Below are 27,208 nucleotides of genomic sequence, written 5' to 3'. Positions count from 1 at the left end.
GCAACTGCTTTTCTAGAGCAATCAAGTTCTTGAACTGACCTGTACCACCATAATCTACCATAACCACCTCTTGCCCTGCAATGGATGTTTCTCTAGTTTTGTATTTTTGTTTGCACTAATGTCTGGTTTTGCAGTCTTGTATAATTTATATTCTGCATTGTCTAAATCAACATGCTGCTGCAAACAAGATTTTCCTTGTACCTCTTCCTCACCCCCATTGTGCATATGACAATTGTTATGAATCCCGTAACTGGAGAACTTCCCAGCAAAGATAGAGAGGTCCGTTGAAGTCTGATGTCACTATTTTCAAACGTTTTATTTATAAAGGGACACAAAAGTAGGGTTAATACATACATTCAGATAGTGCACATCGTCAACACTCAATCTAAAGCGCTGGTATAGTAATAATCATCATTAAGAAGTGAGCTCTGCTGTTGTCTAGGGGTTAATAGATAGTCCGTTGGAAATATAAAAGTCACTCAGAAGGTCTGCAGGCCTCAGCCCTTTGAAAATTGCTGGGTTTCACGTGGGGCGACCGAGAGAGAGAGATTGGGGGAGAAGAGAAAGAACTTGCCGAGTCTTGATGAAGCTTCCGTGAAATTGGGGGAGCGTTGGTTTCCTCTCCTCGATGTTAGTTAAAAGCGGTTTTCTGTGAGTCCAGCCACAAATTCCAATCCCGGAATCTAACGCGCGTGGCTTCCTTCAGAATGGCTTCCCGCTGCTGCAAGATCACTCGCTCGTGCCTTCTTGGTGCGTCTGAGGGGGCTGTCCCCCTGAGACTCTCCTTTATACTTCCTCACGGGGTCGCAGGTGTCAATCAGGTTGGGATGATGCAATCTCTCTCTCAACCAGCCCATCTTGCCCGAGGGCTTTTCACGTGGTCTCCATGAGACAATAGTCGCTGTTGTCTTATTCTGCATCCCGGGTGGGATGTGCAATTTGGCACATTTCTCTCTCTTTCTCTCCCACTGGGTCTACTGACCCCCCCCCCCCTTCGACGGGTGCTCTTGCGATTCTCACAAAGGAGGGGGCTGGGATCATAACACAATAAATTTGACTTAACTTGTTATAACAGAGTTCAGTAAGGCATTAGGAATGCAGACAGTGTAGCTTGTCCTCCTGCACACAAAGACATGGACAAAAGATTAAAGATTTATTTGTCACATGTACATCAAAACATACAGTGAAATGCATCATTTGCATCAACGGCCTACACAAACCAAATGTTCTAAGGGCAGCCCAGAAGTGTTGTCACATTTATGGCGCCAACAACTTGCTAACCCATACGTCTTTGGAAGGTGCTAAGGATATCAGAGCACCCAAAGAAGATTACAAGGTACGGAAAAACGCACAAACTCTTTACTGACAGTGGTGGGATTTGAACTCGGATTGCTGGCAGTGTAAAGCATTATGCTAACTGCTACGCGACTGTGCTGCCTATGTTACCGAAGAGAGAGAGAGATTTAGAGAGGGATGCAGTGGGAATGAGAGCATTAGGGGCAAGGCAGATTTATTGCTCACTAACCATAACATTTCCACATACTCCGAGGTGATATACTTGTGTTTCCTTTACCACCCAATTCCAATACAGACAGACAGACATACTTTATTGATCCCGCGGGAAATTGGGTTTTGTTACAGTCACACCAACCAAGAACAGTGTAGAAATATAGCAATATAAAACCATAAATAATAATAAGTTAATTATGCCAAGTGGAAATAAGTCCAGGATCAGCCTATTGGCTCAGGGTGTCTGACACTCCGAGGGAGGAGTTGTAAAGTTTGATGGCCACAGGCAGGAATGACTTCCTATGACACTCAGTATTGCATCTCAGTGGAATGAGTCTCTGGTTGAATGTACCCCTGTGCTTAACCAGTACATTATGGAGTAGATGGGAGTCATTGTCCAAGATGGCAAGCAACTTGGACAGCATCCTCTTTTCAGACACCACTGTCAGAGAGTCCAGTTCCACCCCCACAACATCACTGGCCTTATGAATGAGTTTGTTGATTCTGCTGGTGTCTGCTGCCCTTAGCCTGCTGCCCCAGCACACAACAGCAAACATGATAGCACTGGCCACCACAGACTCGTAGAACATTCTCAGCATCGTCCAGCAGATGTTAAAGGACCTCAGTCTCCTCAGGAAATAGAGATGGCTCTGCCCCTTCTTGTAGACAACCTCTGAGTTCTTTTACCAGTGCAGTTTATTGTCAATTCGTATCCCCAGGTATTTGTAATCCTCCACCATGTCCACACTGACCCCTTGGATGGAAACAGGGGTCACCGGTGCCTTAGCCCTCCTCATGTCCACCACCAGCTCCTTAGTCTTTTTCACATTAACCTGCAGATGATTCTGCTCACACTATGTGACAAAGTTTCCCACTGTAGCCCTGTACTCAGCCTCATCTCCCTTGCTGATGCATCCAACTATGGCAGAGTCATCAGAAAACTTCTGAAGATGGCAAGACTCTGAGTATTAGTTAAAGTCCGAGGTATAGATGGTGAAGAGAAAGGGAGACAGGACAGTCCCCTGTGGAGCCCCAGTGCTGCTGACCACTCTGTCTGACACACAGTGTTGCAAGCGCACGTATTGTGGTCTGCCAGTCAGGTAATCAATAATCCATGACACCAGGGAAGCATCCACCTGCATCACTGTCAGCTTCTCACCCAGCAGAGCAGGGCGGTTGATGTTGAACACACTGGAGAAGTCAAAAAACATGACCCTCACAGTGCTCGCCGGCTTGTCCAGGTGTGCATAGACACAGTTCAGCAGGTAGACGATGGCATCCTCAACTCCTAGTCGGGTCTGGTAGGCAAACTGGATGGGGTCTAAGTGTGGCATAACCACAGGCCGGAGCTGCTCTAGAACAAGTCTCTCCAGGGTCTTCATGATGTGGGAGGTCAATCCCACCAGTGTGTAGTCATTGGAGCCATTGGGGCGCAGCGTCATCAGTACAGGGACGAGGCAGGACATCTTCCACAGCACAGGAACCCTCTGGAGACTCAGGCTCACGTTGAAGACATGGTGAAATGCTCCACATAGCAGGGGAGCACAGGCTTTGAGCTTATTCACCTCCCCCATGCCTGTACTTGGTTGGATCCTAAATTCCAGATTGGAGCTTGCTAATTATTTTTAAACAATTTAAGCTTAAAATCCCATATACTACTTTCCTAAGAGTCTCCTTTCCAATTATTTTCCAGGCTTCACAGCATAGGTATATGATTGCCGGTGTCAAGAGAGCCATTTTCCTGCTTAGCAACAGTGAAATTAGTTCACCACAGAAGCTCTGTTGTGACAATTGGCCAAACTGTATGTCCACACTTAAGCAGCCAATCAGAAATCTAGTCCACAAACAAAGGAAAATCTAGAGATGTTGGAAACCCAGAGCAACACACACAAAATGCTGTAGGAACTCAGCAGGCCAGGCAGCATCAATGGAAAAGATTAAATAGTCGACTTTTCAGGCCAAGACCCTTCATCGTGAACTGCTGATGATGCTGCCTCGCCCGCTGAGCTCCTCCAACATTTTGAGTGTGTTGCTTCAGAAGACTAGGCCAACGAGATTTTACACATTTTCAGCAAGAAAACTTAATGACAAATCATTAAACCCATCTATTTCTCCTGTTGAACACTTCCCTCTATCAAAGCCTCAAGTCATTTTTATACTGTAGTAATCAGATCTGACACAGGATCAAAAAGAGCTGCAAAGGGTTGTAGACTTGGCCAACTTCTTCATGGGCACTAGCTTCAAAAGACAATACCTCAAAAATGTGGCATCCATTATTCAGGAACTTTACAATCCAGGACATGCCTTTTTCTTATTGCTACCATCAGACAGGAGGTACAGAAGCCTATAGACACACACTCAACATTTTAGAAACAGCTTCATCCCCTCCACCATCAGATTTATGAACAGTCCAGAAACCCATGAACACTACATCACTGTTTTGCTCTCTTTTTGCACAACTTATTTATTTTTTCTATTGTAACTTGTGGTGATTTTTTTGCATATTGAATTGTACTGCTGCTGCAAAACAACAAACATTATAACCTATATCAGTGATAATAAACCTGATTCTGGAACAGAAAACATTAAAAATACTCAGCAGGTCAGGCATGAGGAGAGAGTTGCTCACTTGATGTTTCAGGTTACTGAACTGAACTGAGAAATGCAGAAGACATTCTAAGATGCAGTGACAAAAAGGAACAGAGAACATAGAAGAGTGCTGCACAGGAACAGGCCCTTCAGCCCACAATGTCTCTGCTGAACATGATGTGGTGAGAGAAGTCACCCACTTCTTCGCAGACTGGATTTACAAAGAGGGTGTGGAGACGGACACCAGGGCCAATGTCCCAATTCATCCCCAGCAGCTGTGTACCACAGCACCATCTGTTCTATGGGCTATTACCATTGAGACAGACATCAAGTGCTGCTGTAACCTTTATCAACTCGTTTGGTCTGCCCGAAACTTGTCAGTCTTCCAGCAGAACGAGATGTCTGAAAGGGAATATTGCCAAGTCTCTGTGCGGAAGGACCACATCTAGGTTCCTTCCACCACTGTATGTGGAAGGGCAGAGTTGAGTGGGGCATCCCCTCGAACAATGAACGATGTAAAAGGTAAGTCATCTCAGGGAAACCAATGAGTGGCAGGGAGCAATGTTCATTTGATTTTTTTTTTAAAGTTTACACGACTGAATATAACAACCATGAATCCATTGTTTGTTCCTTTATATATTTTTATTGTATATAAAGTTTAATTTTGAAAAAAGGCGACAAATTAAAATAAATCTCTTTTACCAACACATGATCCATATTCCTGCATGTTCACACGTCTATCTAAAAGGTCATTAAACTTCACTACCATATCTGTCTTCACCACAACTCCTAGCAGTGCATTCCAGGCACCCACCCTTCCATATGTAAAAAACTTTCTCCTTTTCACCTTAAACGCATGTTGTTAAGTGTGTGACAATCATACAATGGGAAAGGATTCAGTCTATCCTATCTATACCTAATTTTACAAATTTCCATCGCATCTTCCATCAGCCTCTGACAGTCCAGAGAAAACAATGCAAGTTCATTCAACCTCTCCTTATGGCTAACATTCTCTAATCCAGGAAGCAGCCTGGTAAACCTCTTCTGCAGCTTTTCCCAAACTTCCATATTCTTCCTGTAATGGGGTGAATTGCACATTATACTCCATATGCAGGCTCACCAAAGTTATGGCTGCAACATAATGAAGGCAATCATGCCATTTGCCATATTTACCACCCTATCACCTTGGGTAGCCACTTTCAAATATCATATGTACCTTATTGCTGATGAGGACTGTAACATTAGCTGCAATTGGGCTGTCAACGTGCAACACTTCATACTTGCTCAGGTAAATCTTCATCTGCCATTCTGTCAATATCTGTAACTGATCTGTATCTTGTTCCACCCTTTACACTATCAACAACTCCATCAAAGTTCAAAGTAAAAGTATTATCGAAGTACTTGTATGTTATTACATACTACCTTAGGATTCATTTACCTGCAGGCATTTATGGGAAAGAAAAGAAACACAATAGCTTTATGAAAAATTCTATATAAAACAGAAACTGACTAGAAACTAATGTGCAAAGGAAAACAAGATGACAGGAAGGAGATCTAAGGGGAAGTATCTTCCCCCCCCCCCCCCCACACACACACAGAGTACCATTGATATCTGGAGGATGGGGAAGAAAGGACAAAAGGGAAAGGCCAGAAGACAAGAAATATTATTAAGCACCACCAGCATGCAGGGCATGCCCTCTTCTCACTGTTACCATCAGATAGGAGGTACAGAAGCCTGAAGGCACACACTCAGCAATTCAGGAACAGCTTCTTGCCCTCTACCATCTGATTCCTAGACATTGAACACTACTTCACTTTTTAAATATATATTATTTGCATGATTTTTAATCTATTCAATATACGTATACTGTAATTGATTTACTTAATTATTTAATCTTTTTTTCTTTCTTCTACATTATGTATTGCATTGAACTGCTGATGCTAGTAAGATAACAAATTTCACGAGACATGCCAGTGATAATAAACCTGATTCTGATTCTGTTAATGAACGATAAAGGTAAGGAGAAAGGGAAAAGGATACATTAAGCCAAAACAACATCATTAACACTGAAAATGAAATCATTCTGAATCTTACTATATATAAATGTTATTGCAGTTTATCTATTATTTTATTCCAGCTTATCATTTTAAGATCTTAAAACTTCTAAGTTTCCATTATCTTAAAACTTCTAAGATCTTAAAACTTCCATTGACACCCTGCCAGAAACTCTCTAGAGTTGTATTGTATCATCCCAGTCTTCACAGCTCATTGAGATTATAAATATTAAAATGGTCTAAATTTGTCAGATAAAATTTTACTTTAAATATTTTTCTTGTAATAATTCAATCCAATGTTCACAAACAATAGTAAGGAAGCTTAAATCTAATGCAAAATGAATCCCTGAGACAAATATCAAAAAGCATTGAACTTCTAATATAAAGTTCCTACTACCACCTCAGTTGAATTCAGATTAATTACACAAGCAACCATTGAGTAAATCACTTAGTAATCTAGTTAAAACTTTCAAACCAAATTTTAACCTTGCCATTTTCCTTGATGTTTATGTACCACAAAATTACAGAGCAATTAATATTCAATAAATATTGAAAATTATCTTTTAACAATTAAGTTTGTTTTGTTGAGGCATCTGGAATTAAATTTAAGTAGACAGAAACACCAGTTCAATTTAGCTAATCTCAAATTACTATTCAAGCCTTTTCATACAATTTAAACTGAATTGTTCAATTTCCAATATAACAAACTATTTATGCAAAACTATAAAAATCACTTATTTTTATAATTAGCAGGGAGCGTATTATATAACCTTACATTGGATGGTACACCAACCACAGCAGTTGCTCAAATGGGAGTTTATAAATTAGAAGAGATGATCTGCAAGTTTTTAAGTAATAGTAATTTCTATTAAGATCTATGACAGTTGAAGGAATAGAGATTTAAGATGAGCAAATAAAAAGGACTGATAGACATTAGAATTAAGTACATTGTCACTGACATATGTCATGAAATTTGTTTTGTGGCGGCAGTACAGTGCAAGGCATAAAACATTATAATTTATAAGAAATAAAACAAATAATTGCAAAAAATTAATAATGAGGTAGTGTTTAGACCATTCAAGATATATGATGGCGGAGGAAAGAAACTGTTCCTAAAATATTAAGTGTCCACCTTAATGCTCCTATATTTCTTCCCTGATGGTAATAATTGGAAAAGGGCATACTTCAGATGGTAAGGGTCCTTAATGATGGATGCCATCTTCTCGAGGAACCACCTTTTGAAGATGTCCTCGACAGACGAGAGGGTGATGTTTTAATGTAGCTGTCTGAGCCTACAACCCTCTGCAGCCTCTTGTCATCTTGTGCATTGGAGGCTCCATACCAGTCAGAATGCTCTCCACAATACCTCTGTAGAAATTTGCTAGCCTTTAGTGATGTACCAAATCTCCTCAAAGTATAACCAATGGCATGGCCTTCTTCATGATTACATCAATATGTTGGATCCAGGATAGGTTCCCTGGGATGTAGATAACCACGTTATGAAAGGTTGTGAAGCTGAAGAGATTACTGAGAATGGGTGAGATGGAGTTTAAAATGACTGAAAATTCAAAGATCAAAATTTTGGCGGAACTAGGACCTACTGCATATCAGCATGTATGGGTGCTGGTATAAGTTAGTACATGGAAATGCACATTTGGACGGTCCCAGATTTATGGATCGAATTCAACTACAACAAAATTCCAGGTCTAGAACAGGTATCACACATAAACATTTAAATGTCTGCAATGACTGACTATTCCAAAACTCACCTGCGTAAACTACCACTGTATTAACAAACAGCTCCAAATCTGCCTCTCACCTGACTCCTGCCAACTCTTTCCCCCCTACAACGAGCTGGAGGAACTCAGCAGGTCGGACAGCATCCGTAGAAACAGCAGTCAACGTTTCGGGCGAGACCCTTCGACAGGACTAAAGAGGGAGGGGGCAGGGACCTTATAAAGAAGTAGGGAAGGAGAAGGCTGGTAGGTGCCAGGTGAAAAAACCAGTAAGAGGAAAGATCAAGGGTGGTTTATAGGACGCTGATGCTGCCCGACCTGCTGAGTTCCTTCAACTTGTTGTACGTGTTGCTTTGACCCCAGCATTTGCAGTGTACTTTGTGTTTACTCTTTCCCCCTTCCCCCGCCCCCTTTATTTTAGCTTCTATTTTCTTTCTTTCCAATCCCGATAAAAGGTCTCGGCCCAACTATTCCTCCATTGATGGTGCCTGATCTACATGTACTACTGAGTTCCTCCAGAATTTGTGTTTTATTCCAGATTTCCAGTATCTGCAGTCACTCTTAAACCTTGCTTTCGTTTAGTTTTAACTGAAGAATTAGACTTTTATCTCCGTGAGTTTCCTTCTAATACGGTCCGCGATACATCCCCCATCCTGCAAACACGTGCACCCAGTCAGGGGCAACGCGTTAATGAGAGCAGGCGTGGTGCATCCTGGAACTTGCAGTCCGTTTACAGCAATCTTGGCAGCCTCACTGGCGAGAAGACTACAATAACCAGAGTTCCGTAACTCACAGCGGCACATGCGCGGTAGCTAACAGTAAACCTGCTGGCGAGCGCAGAGTGGAAGACAGGCGGTTGTGGGGGAAAGCAAACAAAATAACAAGAAAAACTGCCCCGTGGAAGGTGAGGTGGCGTTAATTAGCAGTGGGGAAGGGAGGAGGGGGGAAACTGCCTGTGGTCAGGCGGTAACGCCCAAATAGGGGGCGAAGGCCTGAGGGATGTGATGTCTGTGGTACTGTAGCTGCGGCCTTTGAAGGGCTTTTAAAGGGGATCCGGGGTAGGGGTGGTATGTCCCCTCCTAAGGTGGCAAGAGGCTGCAGTCCGAGCTTTTCTGCCCAAATTCCGACCTCCTTCATTCACTTCAGTCGGAGGAATTTAAAGTAATTAAGTTGAATGAAAGGGTCGTAGTAATAGAGACCATTGAAGCAATCAGGTTATAAACCCCAGAGGGAATACAAGATACCGCAGGTGCTATAATCTTGTGCAGCAGATAGTCTGCTGGAAGAACCTTTTCAAGGTCCTGAGGTGGATAACTTTACACACCACTGCTCTGAACTGATTATATGACCTACAGACTCACTTTCAAGGACTCTTCGCAACTGGCTATCAATATTATTTTTATTTACACAACTTGTCTTTGCTTGGCTCAAGTAATTTAGTCAGGCTCAAACATATACCTCCAAATAAAAAGTTACTTCACCTGTTAAGTAGCAACCATGTAGGGTGAGTTTAAAGTGTAATAGCAGTACTTTGAATCTATTAACGTGTATTGGCAATGTAACTCTTCCAGCTAAACTGGAAATGCATCAATTGGCATTTCCAGATTTGGATATCTGGATTTCTAATCCACTGTGTAAATTATTTAGAATTAAGGAGAGCAGCTAATACCCTAACATTTCTTTGGACTCTGCCACAGGTTACATGTAGTTATGTAGTTTGAATACCTGGACATATTTCTCATCTTACTCTCCTGTTACTAGCCTACACTTTCAGTAAATCAGAAATTTGCCTTTAATTCTGTGATTTTTTTAAAACTTCGGCTTAGAGATTTTCAAATACATTTGGAAGTACTGCCTACAAAACATCCATCCTTAAATTTCATTCAGGCTACTTAAGCATAACCCACAGTTTACAATCCATGCTTGCTGTCTGTTTAGCTGAAAATTTTCATGACATCCAGTCAGTTTTCTTCTCTAGGTTACCTATCACATCGTTCTCAAGCAACAGAGTAACATGCATAATCTGCCAGTTTAACAGAACAATTCCCATATTGAGAGTATATCAGCATTGTTAATAGTGAAGTGGGGAAAAAACTCATAAAACGGTGGAACACACACAAAATGCTGGAGGAACTCAGCAGTGTAGGCAGCATCTGTGGAGAAGAGTACAGTCGACATTTCAGGTTTCAGCCTGAAACATCAACTGTACTCTTTTCTGTAAATGCTGTCTGGCCTGCTGAGTTCCTCCAGCATTTTGTGTGTGTTGCTTGGATTTCCAGCATCTGCAGATTTTTTGTTTTTTGTTTATAAAATGGTGAAGCCAGGTAGATAGCAAGACTGGAGAGAAGAAACTGAAAATAATGAGAACACAGCAAACTGAGAAATGGATAAAAAAAAGTGTAAGGAGAGAAAGAAGTTAAAAATTAATAGCAACCTAGATAAAAAGTACCAGCTTTCCAAAATAAAATCTTGCATTCTGATCAATGCCACTGGTTAAATTTGTATAAGTGATTTAAGTCTTAAGAAAATATTCACACAGATTTCATCCTGCTGGCAAAATATTAAACTATTATAAGGTGCAAGCAGGAGTTACGATAACCTAATTTAAAATGTCCCTTTCTGGGAAGACCCCCTCCCCCATTCACCTTTGGAAGAACAACACAGTGGATGGACTGATTGCTTAGCTTAAGTCTCACAAAAATAGCAGCACAAGTTGGCTGCCACAGATAACCATGAAACAATGATTCCATTTCAGAATTGATCATTGGCAGTAAATTCAATGTTAAAGGTTATATTGAAGAGTTAGCAATTGTAAAATCCTCTGGCATTTTAAGTGCAAAATGAGTCTATTATGTGCAATGATTAAACTGATTGGAAACTGCATTTGTAACACTTCGTTTTCCTTCCAGTTCTTCTGTCATTAGGTTAGAAATCATCAAACTGGAAACTTAAACATGCAGAGTTATTTCCTTCAAACTATCCTCAAACTGCACTCAAAGCAAGCTTGTAATGTCCGACAGTGTGTCTCTCGCATACTTCCAGCTACATGTGGGAAGATGCCTTTTCTTATCCCTCATCAGGGACAGCTCCTACACACATCTCGCCCAGTTGTTGCCTTGGAACAGCGAAAGCCAAATTTCCAAGTAGAACCATCATCCACAAAGCACAAGGACACTGAGAAAGTCAAGTCAGATGACCCTAAGTCTATACCAAGAAGTGATCCTGATCAAGACACTTTGTCAGACTCAGTTCAAGAAACATACTTTTCTGAGACAACCTCAAATCGAGAAGTAGCAGATGTGGAAAAGGATCCTCTCCACGACCACTCAATCGGTCTATATCAGCGATTCAAAAAGACATTCAAGCAATATGGGAAGGTGATGATCCCAGTGCATTTGTTGACATCAAGCATATGGTTTGGTACATTTTATTATGCAGCGTTAAAGTAAGTATGTCATGTGCTGACAATAACATGTCTTAAGATAACAAAACTTAAGTTGAATCCTCCTTTGTAGAACATTGCTACTAAATCTAAATTTAAAATTTTGCATCATTGCTGAGTTTTTTTTTAAAGCTGTTTAAAAAGTTATATTTTCTTTGGCCAAAGTCACAATGGTAAACACTCTTCAGTGAAGCCTAAGTCGTTCCAAAATTGGCTTCAGTGCAATAGCCAGGTTTGTACAAGACTGCATCTCTGAAAAGAGATATTGGGGTGCATGTTTTCTTGGCCAAGCTGCCTGGTAAAGAAGTCGATTGAGGAGCAGGTAGAGGTGAGAAAAATGATCACATTAATAGTGATACATATATCTGCACCGTAAGATAATGATTTTAACCATAGAGTGAATGGTACAGCAAGGATGCATGTCTAATGATGCCCGTACAAACTCTTCCAAAGAATTAGCTTCCTAATCCCACTCCTCTTCATCTTCAGTCCTGAAAACATTTTTGCCTGTTCTGTTTTGTTTGTTCTTCTGTGCTATACGTGATTTGTAGTTATCTACTTTTAACAGAAATAACTTCAACTGCCTTTATCAGAATGAAGATGTCCTTCAAATTTAAAGGAAAACATGCCCTGTTTCACAGTGGAAGCCACTCATCCCTGGTACCATTGATGTAAATTGAAGATAGGTTGAGGGGCAGGTAGTGTTGAGGAAGCAGGGAGGCTGCAGAAGGACTTGGGTTACAAGAATGGGCAAAGAAGTGGCAGATGGAATGCGGTGTAGGGAGGTATATGGTCATGCACTTCAGTTAAAGGAATAAAAGCATAGAGTATTTTCTAAACAGAGATAAAATTCCAAAATACGAGGTGCAAAAGGACTTATGAGTCATTGTGCAGGATTCCCTAAAGGTCAACTTGCAGGTTGACTTGGTGGTGTTGAAGGCAAATGCAATGTCAGAGTTCATTTTGAGAGAACTAGAATATATAAACAAGGATGTAATGCTGATAATTTATAAAGCACTTGTGAGGCCTCACTTGGAGTATTGTGAGCAGTTTTGGGCCCCTTATATAAGAAAGGATGTGTTGACATTGGAGGAGGTTCATGAAAATGATTCTGGAATTCAGAGGCCTTGTATGTTAAGGGTGTTTGATGGCTCTGGGCCTCTACTCACTGGAATTCAAAAGAATGAGTGGGGTGATCTCATCAAAACCTATCAAATGTTGAAAGCTTTAGGAGAAGAAGAATTTCAGAGTTGTGTACTTTGACAATAAATTAATCTTTTTTTTGAAACTTTGAACCATTTTGGAAAAAGTGGATGTGGAGAGGATGTTTCCAATAGTGAGGGAGTAGAGGAGCAGAGTGTAGAACCTCAGTATAGAGGGTCATCCATTTAGAACAGAGATGAGGAGGAATTTCTTTATCCAGAGGGTAGTGCACCTGGAATTCATTGCCACAGGCAGCTGTGGAGGCCAGGTCATGAGTATATTTAAGGCAGAGATTGATAGATTCTTGTTTTGAAGAATACACTTCACTATGCTCTGAACACATCATCAGTGATGTAGTCTGTGGTCATTGGGTGTTTCAGGTCTTTCAACATCAGACACCGTCACCCAGGCAACTTGTATTCATATAGCATGTGCTGCAGATCCCCATGGACTTGCTCTCTTCATCCAGAGCCATCTTGAGGACGATGTCCTGACGAAGGGTCTCAGCCCGAAACGTTGACTGCTCATTTCAACGGATGCTGCCCTACCTGCTGAGTTCATCCAGCGTGTTTGTACGTGTTGATTTGACCACAACATCTGCAGTGTACTTTGTGTTGAGGCTTTCTCTACTGCCTCAGTGTTGTTGCCAATGGTGCTCTGTCTCCTTCAACTAGCAATGCCCAGTGTGCTGAAGGCTCTGTGAGGTCACTGTCCAGTGAAGCCAAAGCAGCCTTCAATAGGGATGCACTTTGTCTTCCATCCCCGCCTCCAACTGTCACCTCTAGCAGGATGATGTATTTTGATGTCTCTGAGACCAGGTGGATGTCAGGGCATGGAAGATTGTGAGGAGAAGGCAGGAGAATGGGATTGAGAGAGAAATGGATCAGCCATGATCAAATGTTGGAGCAGACTTGATGGGCTGAATAGCCTAATTCTGTTCCTGTGTCTTGTGGACTAAATCTGAGCCTTTTATAAATATGGTGCCAGAATTGGCTACCAAATTCCACTTGAGGTCTCACTAGTATTTTATTAAAAGTTTAGCAAGTCTTCCAAGCTCTTATACTTTCTACCTCTAGTAATGTTCAGGATAATCTACCTTCTTCAAATTTATATGGGCTTCCCATTTTTATACCACAGTTACTGAGTTATGAAGTCAAAACAAATTATTCTGAATTGTCGTATTCTGCCACTACTTAAGGTGATTATAGCAAGGAGTCATTCTAAGTAATGTATGACACTCAATCTCCAGTTTAGATTTGTGATTTTGTTTGTAAATAAAACATAGCTCCTCATTTGCTGAGGATTTTAAGCAATGCATGTCTGCTACGCTTTAGCTTGTATTAATGTACAGGTTATGTGCTGGGCAAGTCTTTATGCTTTAGCTGAATTAAATATTGGATTCAATATGTTCAGAACATGCCTAAGTTTTAAGACTTGATGCAGTCCAAGAGTAAGTACTGAAGAAGGTGAAGAATGTTACTCAGATTCCAATTATTATGGCTTCTTTAATTTAAAGCCTTATTTTTGACTTTATTTAAAATTCATTAATTTGACAAGTCCAGCAATTGTGACTTTGAATATTGGCAACTAAAAATAAAATAGCAGTAATTATTCTTTGAAAACTTGCTTGTGTGACCATAAATTAGTTTTGTTGCAGGGATACCTATTCCATGCCAAAGATCATTAAAATACATATATAGACTACCAAATCAAGTTAAAATTAACAGTGGGATATAAATTGATTTTGAAATCTTCCTCCTTAGTTTTCCACTGTATCAGACAGAATTGTAATATGTTCTACTATGTAACTGACAGCAAATAAAATTAGCATCAACTATGAAGGGGCACTGAATTGAGAATGAAACTATTTAGCTCTTTGTGAGATCACAACTGATCTGTGACATAACTTTTGGCTTGCTTCCCTTTACCGTCTTAGAATAAAAATCCTTACCTCAGATTCAAAGTTAAATCTTGACCACCTGTTCCTTTTTAGTTTGTGAAATAGGATTCCAAACACTTAACACTATGACTGAAACATTTCATCATTTCAAAACTCAAGCCTTAGCTCTACCTCACTTCTTTCTAGTCTTATCATCCCACAGTAGTAGTTCTTCTTAATGATGTATATCATCTGCCTCAGACCTCACTGGGCAGGCAGCTGGGATGCTCCTCATCAGTCTGAATTGCAGCCTTCCCTTTAGAGTTAAGTCCTGGCTACATGAACACTTAACCTGTACTGGTGAACACTTAATAGAATCCAAATGAGTTACATAGGCTGATACAGCTTTCCGAGCTGACTGACCTGTCCACATACTACCTGGTGTTATCGTAGTGGTCTCAGTCATTATTTGTACTGTGACTGACCTAAATCAATCATCAATTAAAAATCCATGTAACTAAAAATAGGAGTGCAAAACAATTTGATGAGCTATTAGATTGCAACATGTACTACTGTCTGAAAACCCAAAACTGATTTATTCTGAAAATCAAATATAATGCAAATTCTACTGAGCATCTATCAGATTTAATGGCAAATTTAATTTAGCAATCAATTGAAGGCCAAGCAAACCCTGAATATTTGCAAAAGATGTTTCATTGGTGTTGAGCATTAAATTCATAATCTGCTTATCCTACTAGCTACAGAGCTGTTTTAATTCTACTGATGTTCAGTTTGCTATAAAGTTTAAAATGGAATACAATGATCCTGATGTAACCATATAGAATTTTCTGTTGCATGTCATGCTTCCAGCATTTTAGTTTACCATAGAGAAATATTACTTAACAAGAAACATAATACTCTTAATATAAACAGCATAGTGGTTCAGTTGTTCTTTTGTTAAATTCATAATGTTTGTGATTCTGAAGAGGTGCACAAGCTATAGTCACTTTAGCAGCATCAATAACTAGAGATGGGGCCCCACTGATTGTCAAAGCCATTCTGAATAGTGTTCCACCTTTTCATGCTGATCCCTATGAATAAAAGGCCATCCCAGGTACCAAAAAAGGCTTAAGTTGCATGTACTTTACTTCCTACACTCCCAACCTTGCTTCCCAGTATTTTCAATGGAAAGCAAAGATTTTCCACTGGTTGTTGATTCGTGACAGGATGCACAAAAAATGGAAGCTAGATTAGGCTGGTTTCGCTTCTCCTTCCAAGTCTACTCCACCATTCAAAGATCATGACCAGTCTTCTCTATTAAGTACCATTATTATGTCCTATTCCCAAATTGTATATTGCTTCGATGTCCAGAAAACTGTTAATCTCAATTTTGAATGCAGTTAGTGACACAGCCTGATTGAGGTCCAGGACACAGAATTCCAAATGTTTATTAATCTCAGTAAAGCAACTTTAATCTAATTTTAGATTCTTCAGATTCCTCAGAGGAAAATCCACCCTATCAAGCCCTCTCTGAATCTTTTATTTTTCAGTGAGGTTACCTCTAATTCTAAATTCCAGAGAGTAAGAGGCCCAGCCTATTTAATTTCCCCTTGTATGACAGAACGGCCTTTCCAAATAGCAGTCAGTGATTCTTCAATGCGTTCCTTTTATAGCAAGTATATTGGTAAGGAGATTCATTTTAATTTTGGAATTTGGAAAAATCATTGATTTAAATAAATATAATTGGGCCTGAGCACATTGGTAACAGCCTGGCAACTTGAGAAGAATCTACCTTACTGTAGCGACATGCCATGTTAACCAATTTTCAAGGCACGTTAGTAGATTACCCATAACTCCATGTGCTCTAACCTTGGTCACTACCCACCTGTGCAGCACCTTTTCGAAAGCCTTCCAAAAGTAAAATGCACACATCCACTTGCTTTTTCCTTATTTAATCTACTAAGTAAATAAAGTTGTATAAGATGTTGAGGGACATGAGGTGAAAGGACACATAGCCTTTTCATCAGGGCATAGGTTAAGATTAGAGGCAAGAAATTCAAGAGACATCAGAGGCAGTCCCTTCATGCAAAGCATAGTGCACATTTGGAATGAGCTGCCAGAAATAATGATTGAGGTGTCATCAAAACAAAAATGCTGGTCATTGACTTCAGGAAAAGGAGTGGTGCACACAGTCCTGTTTACATCAATGGTGCTCAGGTCAAAACAATTCAGAGTTTCAATTTCCTAGGAGTGAATACTGCCAACCACATTGATGCCATGAAAACAAAGCTTACTGGCGCCTCTACTTCTTCAGAGGCTAGAGAAATTTGGCGTGTCCCTTTGACCCTCACCAACTTTAATTGACACAGCATAGGTTCCAGGGGCTATGTTGCATTCCGTTTGTGAGATTTGGGAATTCTGGGGGACCTCCAGCCTCCTGGATAACCATAACTACACCAGGTGCACTGAGGTGCAGCTCTTCAGAGAATGTGATAAAGAACTAGAGTTACAACTCTGACCTTTGGCTCATGCGGGAGAATGAGGTGAGACAGGAATTACAGGCAGGTAGTCACACCCAAGTTGCAGGAAGCAGGTACCTGAATGACTCTTTTATATAATGAAAAACCTTTGATATCCTCTTGCCTTCATATTTCCTCTTTGCCCTCCTTAGGGCATTTTTACTTGCCTTCTGTTGGCTCTGCTGAAGGGTCTTGGCCTGAAACATCGACAGTACTCTTTTCTTTAGATGCTGCCTGACCTGCTGAGTTCCTCCAGCATTTTGTGTTGCTTAGATTTCCAGCAACTGTAGATTTTCTTTTGTTTCTGTTGGTTTTTAAAAGCTTCGCAATCCTCTAACCTCCCACTAACTTTTGCTGTATGATATGCCCTCTCTCTTGCTTTTATGTTGTCTTTGAATTTTCTTGCCAGCCATGGTTACATCATCCTGTCTTTAGAATACTATTTCTTAAGGATATCCTGCACCTTCTGATTGCTCCCAGAAACTCCAGCCATTACTGCTCTGCCGTCATCCCTGCCTGTGTCCCTTTCCAATCAACTTTGGCTGGCTCCTCTTTCATTCTTCTATAATTCCCATTACTCCACTGTAACACTATTGCAATTGACTTTATTTTCTTCCTCTCTAATTGGAGGGTGAATTTGATTATGTGAATTTGATGACTGCTACCTTAAGCTCCCTAATCAAATCTGCTTCATTACATAAAACTAAATCCAGAATAGAATTTCCCCAGGTGGACTTGACCACAAACTGCTCTAAAAAGTCATCTCTTGGACAAATTCTCTCTTTGGATTCAGCATTTAGCACCGACTGCAATCGCCCATGACTATCATAACATTACCCTTTTGACATGGTGTTTCTATCTCCCATTGTAATTTGTGGCCCACATCCTGACTACTGATCAAGAGCTGGTATATACCTCCCATCAGGGTCTTATCCTTGCAATTTCTATAACTTTTAAAGGATGCTACAACTTCTGATCCTATGTCACCTCTTTCTAAGGATTTGTTTCATTTTTTACCAACAGAGCCAAACCACCCCTTCTGCTTACCTGTCTGTCCTTTTAATACAATGTGTATCCAATTATAATCTCTTTCAGCCTCGACTCAGTGATACTCACAAAGTCATACTTGCCATTATCTAACTGCACTACTAGATCATCTACCTTATTCCATATACTGTGCGTGTTCAAATACAAGACCTTCAGGTCTGCATTCTTTACCCTTTTCAATTTTGTCCCCATGATACACTGCAGCTCGTCCCACTGACTGCAATTTTGCCCTATCATCTGCCTGTCCTTCTTGGCAGTCTCACTGCACTCTGCATCTGCTCTACCAGATTAGTTTAAACCCTCCTCCACAAATAGAACACAACACAGTCCCTGGAACCAATCTCACAGCACTAACAGATGAAGAATGAAGAAGAAACTTACAAACAAATTTTCCTTGCCCAACTCTGTTCTTGTCAAACCCTGTTGAGTCAAAGCCTCTCCACTCTTAACACTGGTCGCCGCCAACAATAGTTGCTCTGCTTGTCACTGCCTTATTTTTAAATTTGATTGAGTTGCCAGAAAAAGTCAAAAGCCCATGAATGATGCATTTTAAATCTTTCACCCTTACTTATGTGGAGCCACCTCTGCCAATTCGATTGGACCACTAGAAAGCTCCCAATTTTGAGGAACAGTTATTACCCTACAACTATCAGACTATTAAACCAACATGACTAACTTCACCACAATTCTGAACTAATTTTACAACCTACAGACTCACTTTTATTTGCACAATTTGTTGTCTTTTGCACATTGGTTTAGTCTTTGTTTTGTATAGCTTTTCATAAAATTTATTGTATTTATTTTCTTGTAAATTCCTGCAAGAAAATGAATCTCAATGTAGTATATGGTAATTGTGTACCTGTGATGATAAATTTTACTTTGAATTTGATTGAAAAGCCTTCTAGACGGGAGAGATTTAGAGGGGTATGGGCCTAACATTGAACCAAAGAGCCTGATTCCATCCTCCAAGACTCAGTCTTCAAATAGTCAATAGCATTTTCCAGTTTATAAATCTGGATTGACTGCTCAATCATATTCTTTTCAAAGTGTCTTCATATCACATCCTTCATTTATATAGTGCAAAGTTGCTCATCTAACAATTATCAGAACAAGCAGAGTAATACCATCTTTTCTCTGTTCTTCTTTCCTTAAACAGTTTAGTTACATCAGCTCCCTCTCTAATCTGAAAGATGATAACCACAGTGTTCACTATCCTTATAGCCATCTCTTACAAATCTCAGGTGTGAGTGGTCAGTTTCTTAGGATTTATCAGTTTAAAGGCTCACTAGACATGAGACTGCAGATGTTAGAATTTGGAGCAAAAAATCAGATTGTTGGAGGAACTCGGCAAGAGTGGCAGCATCTGTGGAGGCAAAGGGATAGGTGAAGTTCTGTGTCTAGTGTCCTGTAAACTTGAATCATGACTCCCTAAACTCCAGGGAATACAACCCTTTTTTGTATAATCTCTCCTTATTGGCAATCTTTTCTGCATACCTTTCAAGGTCAGTATCTTAAAAAGTATGTTCCCAATATGGTTAATTTATTTCTTTTATTACTGTAGCAAAACTGGTACTCTGATTATATCCTGCTTCGCTTGATGTATTAAAAAGGGTTAATAAGATTTGCAAGTTATTTCCGTGTCCACAAAGGTTTAATAATCCATATGAAAGAATCACAAGTTTTCTTTAGAGCTTTAGTTGCTTTGTTTTTCAGCATTTACAAACTATGGTTGTCTTGTTAACCTAGGTTGTATGTATTGCATTTGCCACATTTTAATCTATCCACTTGATATGGTCCTCTCTCCTAATTTAGTGCTTCCATCTACTCTCCTGTTGTGTCATCAGAAAACAGTTCCCTGACTTTTGACCCCAATGTGTGAATTGTTATAAATACAGTTAATAGTCAAGACCTCAAACACATGCTTGTGAGATGCCATTAAAAGCCAGTTTGTGAGCCTGCCATTATCCATGTTTATAGACTCAGCCACTTTCCTAACTAGGACAAAATTTTCTCTTCAATTTCTGTAACATTCAACCTGAGGCATCTGTGCAAGACTTGCAATGCATGGGTGTTTATTTATTGGCATCAGTATCTTAGTTGTAAATTGCCGTAGAAACTAAAAACTTAAGCAGTTGCCTTAAGTTTTTTTAACTCGTACATAATTATAGTAAAGGTAAAATACAGAATCTTCCAACCCTAATTAGTGAAAGCATTGGTAAAACAGCTTTTGATAAAAACACTAAATGCTGATTTTCATTTTACTTTCATTTACTTTCAGAGGTGTTAACGTAGTCCCGTTTCTTGAGTATATAGGAGCACCTAAAGGAATAATACAAATTCTGAACCATTCTACAGGTGGAAATGCACTCACTGCTTATGCATTGTATAAGGTGAGTAAAGTGTTGCATTGATCAATGTTTCCATTATTATACAAGTGCAAGTGGTTCTGCTAAACTATGCTACCATAGTACAAATTCAATATAAAGTGATTGAGTTAGGATATACACTATATTATTCAGGTTGAATTGGTTATAATGTGATTTTAATTAGGAGTCAAGCCCAAAGTAACCAGGTACAGGTACCAGCTCCACCATGGGACTATTGGAAATAACATTGATACATTGTTTTTGTGAGTTTGAGTCTCCTGATCTTGTCCTAACAAGTTATTCACCTCAGTTCCTTTGTATATATCAAGGATAAGCAAATTTATTTTGAATTCTTGCATGGATTTAGTAATGTATATAATTTCTCTGGCCATAAGTTCTTGTCAAAAAAGAATTTTTTTCTCAAATCTTTCATATTAAGAGACATGAATCCATTCCTAATTTGTTCAGCCTTCTCTGGTGGATATTACATCTCATGCAAGAACATAAGCAGAAGCAGGAAGATCTGAATCATCTCATGTCTGCTGTGCTGATCTAAACTGGACCTTGGCCCCAAGTTCTTGCTTGTTCCTCAGAATCCAAGACTCCCTTTTGAACCAAACTATCAATATCAACCTTACATAGTCTTAGAGCAATGCTGCATGAAAATATGCACCTCAGCCCAACTCGTCCATGTTGATCAAGGTATCCACCTAAGCTAGTCCCTATTGTTTATATTTGGCCCATATCCTTCTAAATATTTCCTATCACAGTCCCTGTCTAACTTTACTTTATCAGCCTCAACCACTTTTCCTGGCAGTTCATTTCAGCGGAGAATGTCAAAGATCCATGATCCTCTGTGATGAGATTCTTCCTTATCGTTGTTTTAAATGAATGAAGCTCCCTTTTTAATTCAATATAATCTCTCTAGGAGAATCGACCCTCTGAATTTAATTTGGTTTCAATTACATTATCTCTCACTCCGATGGGTAGAGATTTGCCTGGTGGATTGTTCCTCATGGAGAAGCCCTTCCGTTCAGGAATCTACTTGGTGGACCTGTTCTGAACTCCCTATACGACAGTGTACTCTTAATTAAGGAGATAAAAATCGGTGTGGTTTCACCAGCACACTGTATAATTGCAGCAAGTGTATTGTTGTAAGAAACCAATGTACAAAAACATCAAGAGTATCAGAGATTCTTAGAAATGTTGTTAGTTTCAAAATCCAGTGCAGAGAAGGGCAACCAGATTATGACAAATCCGGGACCAGAATCAGAGTCATACAACATAGAAGCATCCATGTGTTATCCCATCTGCCTACATTTGATCCAGAGCTCTCTAAATCTCTCTTGCCCATGTAATTACAGTACTGTGCAAAAGTCTTCAGCACATGTATAGAGCGAGGGTGCCTAAGACTTTTGCACAGTTCTGTATTCGGCAACGTGAGGTGGAAAGCAAGTTGTATATCCGTTGGGAGCAAGGGATGTTGGGAATGGTGAGTGGAATGCTATGGGAGGTGTGTGGGACAGGTAGAAGAGAAGGAGTGCCAGAGTGGGCGTGGTGAGGATGCCAGCCAGCCCTGAGACACCAGGTAAAGGTCATTTGATTGCAAACAGTTGGTTTATTGATCATTACAGAATATCTCTCTAATGCTTCCCATTCCCCTCTCCCTTCCACTTTTCCCAACAATGATTCCCCTCTCCCTGTAACCTTCCACTCTTTTGTGTATCACAGACCAACTTCCAGCTTGAGGTTGACATTACTATACTTGTTCATTGACCCTTGTCTGCCATAGTGCAATAGGTCCATTAAGATACTGTTTAAATCCAAAGTGCCCCAGGGTGTACACAACAGCTAACCAATTCTCCAGAGGTTTGAATTTATATGTACAGGTACCTTCTTCAGTTATGAATCTGATTATTAAAGTACATTGTCGTTTGCCAGATAAGGTTGTCTATTTTTGTTGCCAAATTGTTTTTGTAGGGAAAAGGAGTCTTTTTTTTAGGGATACAGCATGGAATAGGCCCTTCCAGGCTAATGTGCCTATTTAATCTTAGCCTAATCTTAAAAAAATTTACAATGACTAATTAGTGTACTAACTGGTATGTCTTTGAAGTGTGGGAGGAATCTGGACCACTCAGGAAACCCACCTGTTCACAAGAAGAACAATCTCCTTACAAACAGTGCTGGATTTGAACTTCAGACTCTGATGCCTCAAGCTGTGATAGCATTGCGCTAAATACTGTGCTACTGTGGCACCCCTTTGATAATGTCTTCTCAAGATCAAAATCAGTATCATCCATTTTCATTGACATACAGTATACTGTTTTGCAATATCAGTACAGTGCAATACATAAAAATTACACATAGTAAGAAATACAGTGGATTGTGGTTAATTGCTCCATCAGTTGACCAGGGCAGCCACTTACCTGGGACAAATTTGAGAACAAAAACTAGTCAAGAAGGCAGCTCGGATTCCCTTCATTTATTTGGGAAAACATGCCACTTGGAACAGGTTACTGAATAGTTTCCAACTAGCATCAGTAACCTGAACAAGTATGGCCGTTAGATATGGTTAGAGTGAACAATATTTAAATAGTGACAGTTGCATGTGTTTGTGTTCAAAAAGCAGTGACTTTTGTCACTAGTAGTTGACGAGAAATAAGCATTAAGACAATGCCAAACCGTTTTGCTCACTGCAGTTTTAAGCATTCAGGCTTGGGGATGCCAGAAATGGCCAGGAATAAAAATGAAACTATTTCACTACCTAAACAAGATAGGAACTACGAAGAATTTGAAGGTGTCAACAGTTATCTTGAATGTTTATGAAAATGAAGATTTGGAGGATGCAATCATCAAAAGCATTGTATAAAAGCCAGTTGATTATCTGCATGAAGTGTTTGTGCTAATTTTGTTCATTTGCAGTCAATCAAAAGAACACAGTATGTTAGTTGTCTGTCGTATCTGACAATGACAGTGAAACTGGGTGAGAGCTGATGCACCGGGACAGTCCACCCTCTTGACTTTAGATGTCTGGATCCAGTAGTATGAGTAGTCATCACAACTGGAGTCTCCCAAGTTTGTAGTGGACAACCATGATAACTTCTGTGCCTAATCGTGACTTTACTCTCCATGAAGCATTGCAGAACTGCCTTCTTGGCTGTTGCATCTCACTGTTAATCTCATCTGTCCAGTCTGTCTGATCTGACTTCACATGTTAGGACATGTCTCTATCTCACCAGCGTATGAGACTCACCGGCTACCCTCACTTGATTTAGCCTGCCTATCAAAGTGTGTACCGGTATGTGGTTATTGTTGCCTGCAAGTAGCTACTAAGAGCCTCAGATGGGCTGGACCAAAGGTGAGTGAACTGCCCCAGAATGAGCACAAGCCCATTCACCGGAGGTGATTCCCCCTCCATGATACCACACTATACACGGCAGCATACATGAGATGAATTTCTCCATGGAAAACTATTAGGTGCAAATATAGTTTTATGGTACTGTAGTAGCATTGGTAGTGTTATAATAAGTATTTCATTCTCAAGTTACTTAGTTAACCAGTAGTTTCTTTTTATACCTTTTTAACTATTTCCATGAATAGCCGCTTAATTGGTCCAAAATATACTGATCCTGATGTGTCCCAATTAACCAGAATCCACTGTATATATTTTTTAAAAGTACAAAAAGAGAGCAAAATAGTGAGATAGTGTTCATGGACCATTCAGAAATCTGATGGTGGAGGAGCTCTTTCTAAAATGTTGGGTGTGTTTCCAGGCTCCTGTACCTTTTCCCTGATGATAGTAATGTCCTGGATGGTGAAGGCCCTTATTGATGAGTGCAACCTTCTTGAGGCACCACCTTTTGAAGATGTTTTCAGTGGACTTAGAGATCCCTAACCCATCCTGCCTTTCCTAATCACTACCTCAGCATGGCAATATTTTGATCACTTTGTATACTACAATGGACAACATTTGTTCTAATTGTGTTCTCTCTTTTAAAAATTGTGTACAATTTGTTTTTCTTGTTTATGTAGTGTATCTGGTATGTTTCTGTGATGCTGCTGCAAGTAGGTTTTTAATTGCAGCTATACATACATGACTTTGTTCGTGTGACAGTAACCTCGACTTGGAGAGCAATCCTGAGAGTGCTTAGTAGGAGTAATGTGTATCTTAACAAACGCTGCTACATTGTAGATCAATTGACAGTGAAAGCAGCATTCCTTGGGTGTAGAGGCTGCGATGATATCTTACATTATAAATTTTTTCATTCTTCAAACTGATTACTTTTACTTTTATGTTTCATAGCTTGCCACACCAGCTAGGTACACGGTGACCCTCGGAGGAACCTCCCTTGCAGTTAAGTATCTTCGCTCTCATGGTTACTTGTCGACACCACCTCCGATGAGGGTTTATATACAGGACAGAATGGAGGAAACCAGAGAGCGATTCTCTGAAAAAATGGAAGAAACAAAGGAACTGCTGTCTGAGAAAATCCAGGAAACCAAAGACATGGTCTCTTTTAGGAAGAAAAAAGAATAAAAATGTAGAGGACACACTAAAAACTTTTAATTGTATTAAATAATCTAAGAACTTCCATCGTCTCCTGTAAAGTAAAAATGCTCTATATTTTGTGACAAACTCTGAAAACTGCTGCTATTGAAGAATGCCAATGGTATTTCTGAAACCATTTCCAAATAGTCGAGTACTTTTCGGCAGTGCGATTTTTGTTTTTTTTCTTTTTTTAATAACTTATGTGGAGAAGTTGCCAAATGGTTCAACAAATAGTCCTACATTCAGTGGTGTGAACAAAATTCTTGAGTTTTGTAGTGGTTATAAAAGGAATGGTTTACATTAACTATTTCAAGACTTGAGTTTTAGTCACTGAATATCATATGTTTGAGCTGAAACTTTGTGTATTGTGACACCTTCAAGTTAAATAAAATGCAAACACTTGTAATATGAAGTGCAGTACATCAGTGCTATCCAGCAGCAAATAGTTATGTAAACATGAAAGGCCAGAAACATTCAGCAGGTCAGGCAACATCTGTGGACAGATGCAGAATTACTATTTCTAGCATGCTGAGTGTTTCTAACAGTTCAAGTTTTTATTTCAGATTTTCAGCATCTGCAGATGCTTGATAGGCACTTAAAAGTAACCTGCTCATAGATCTCAGTTTGCATTTTGCTTGGATCACTGTCCATCTGTCATCAGAGCTTTGGACCAAACATAGCTAAGGAATTTAAATACTATGATCTTACAACACTACCAAAAATTAGGCAATGAACATAAGCGTAACTCTGTCTCCAGTGATTAGGGTTATAGCTCACAAGAAGGTATAAAGTTTTGATTGTTCCTGGTCCATTTTCCTAGTCTGAGGCTATTATATAAGTTCCTAAGGGCAGTGCCCTTGGGCTAATCATCTTGATGCTGCTTCACTAATGACTCTCTTATCATAAGCTTGTAGATGGGACTGCTTGCTCAATGTTGAATTACATTTACAGCTCGTAAGCAAATGATGTAGTCCACCTCTACATGCACTAATACCCAGATTGCTTCCAATAATAGGCTGAGAAGTGGCAAGGAACATTTATCATAAAATGTTTTAGAAAATGCCTTTCTCTAGTAGGGGAATATCTAATCACCTCCCTTTAATCTTCAATGGCTTTACTATCACTGAGTCCCCTCACCCACCATCAATAAATTGGGGGGGGGGGGGTCACCATTCACCAGAACCTCAACTGGACCAGCTCTATCAATATGATGGCGAGAGGAGCAGATCAAAGGCTGCCTATCTCGCGCGAATGGTTCACCACCACGCACCCCAAGCCTTCCCACCATCTGCAAGGCACAAGTCTCCAGTGTGATGACATACTTTCTCCTTGCCTACATGAATACCAGATTCACCAACTCAGAAGCAGCTCAACAGCAGGATAAAGCTGCCCATTTAATCAGCCCTTTTAATATCAACATGAGATATTCATTCACTCTGATGTCAGTGCAAAGTGACGACAGTTTGTACCAGCAATCAGTTATTCCAACAGTTCCTCCAAAACCCAGAAACTCTACCACCAAGAAGGTCCAGGGTACTAAGGCACCTGGGAACACCGCTATCTGCAGATTCCCATCGAAGTCACACACTTTGCGAGTTTGGAATTGTCAGTTCTTTACTGTCAATACATTCTGGAATTCCCCAGCCAATGTTCACTAGGCAATGATTCAAGAAAATCAGCTCACTGTCATCTTTTCCTTAACCATTGGGTTTGGGTAATAAATACAGAGTTTCCAGTGATCCCAAAAACTGACATTTTTTAAAAGTTTAAATAATTACATGATCTTCATGTTAATTATTCAAACTCAAGTCTTTGTAATCAGTCCAAACATATCTGATGCACCTCATTTTACAATCAAATGATTAAGTTGATCTGTACCAATGATTGTTTTAAAAAGAACACTATTCCACTTTAATAGAAATAAACATGCATTATGTAGTAAAAAACACATCCTAACACTGCCAAAAACAATTTCTGTGAGAAGTGCAAAAATTTATTGTCACTAATCAGTTGCCAAAACACTCAAATTCTGGTTTGTCTTCATTATATCTTCATCACATCATAGAAATATGCAGACTTTCAAAATGTCTTTGACATGGCTGGAGTGGCTAGTGGAAGGTGTGATCTATTTATTCATTTGCTCATTCAGTTGAAGATAACTGTTGTAAATAAGTGCACATTTTAACAATCTACATGCATTGAAATGCAAACTCTGCTCTAAAAATCTAACCACCATGTTAACTTTTAAGGAAAGTTCAAAGTAAATTTATTATCAAAGTACATATATGTCACCATATTTAAGATTCATTTCCTT

General features: G+C 39.7%; 1 protein-coding gene across 1 annotated transcript; it reads left to right on the top strand.

Annotated features, from left to right (window-relative positions):
• The first annotated feature begins 8,639 nt into the window (after window positions 1-8,639).
• Window positions 8,640-25,300, top strand: fam210aa (family with sequence similarity 210 member Aa). Its single transcript, XM_059976801.1, has 4 exons — window positions 8,640-8,793; window positions 10,799-11,334; window positions 20,258-20,369; window positions 24,649-25,300. Exons 2-4 carry the CDS (start codon window positions 10,844-10,846, stop codon window positions 24,880-24,882), a joined length of 837 nt encoding a protein of 278 aa, XP_059832784.1. The 5' UTR covers window positions 8,640-8,793; window positions 10,799-10,843; the 3' UTR covers window positions 24,883-25,300.
• The last annotated feature ends 1,908 nt before the right edge of the window (window positions 25,301-27,208 follow it).

Source organism: Hypanus sabinus, chromosome 1, assembly GCF_030144855.1.
Source record: "Hypanus sabinus isolate sHypSab1 chromosome 1, sHypSab1.hap1, whole genome shotgun sequence".
Taxonomy (NCBI): domain Eukaryota; kingdom Metazoa; phylum Chordata; class Chondrichthyes; order Myliobatiformes; family Dasyatidae; genus Hypanus; species Hypanus sabinus.
The sequence above is the reverse complement of the archived record's forward strand: the minus strand, read 5'-3'. Positions and strand labels throughout refer to the sequence as shown.

Bases quoted from the DNA above. Each gene is read 5' to 3' on its own strand.
- fam210aa (XM_059976801.1), top strand. From the start codon at position 10,844: ATGCAGAGTTATTTCCTTCAAACTATCCTCAAACTGCACTCAAAGCAA. The intron at 11,335-20,257 runs GTAAGTATGTCA...ATTTACTTTCAG, and splicing joins TTTTATTATGCAGCGTTAAA to AGGTGTTAACGTAGTCCCGT. The intron at 20,370-24,648 runs GTGAGTAAAGTG...TATGTTTCATAG, and splicing joins CTGCTTATGCATTGTATAAG to CTTGCCACACCAGCTAGGTA.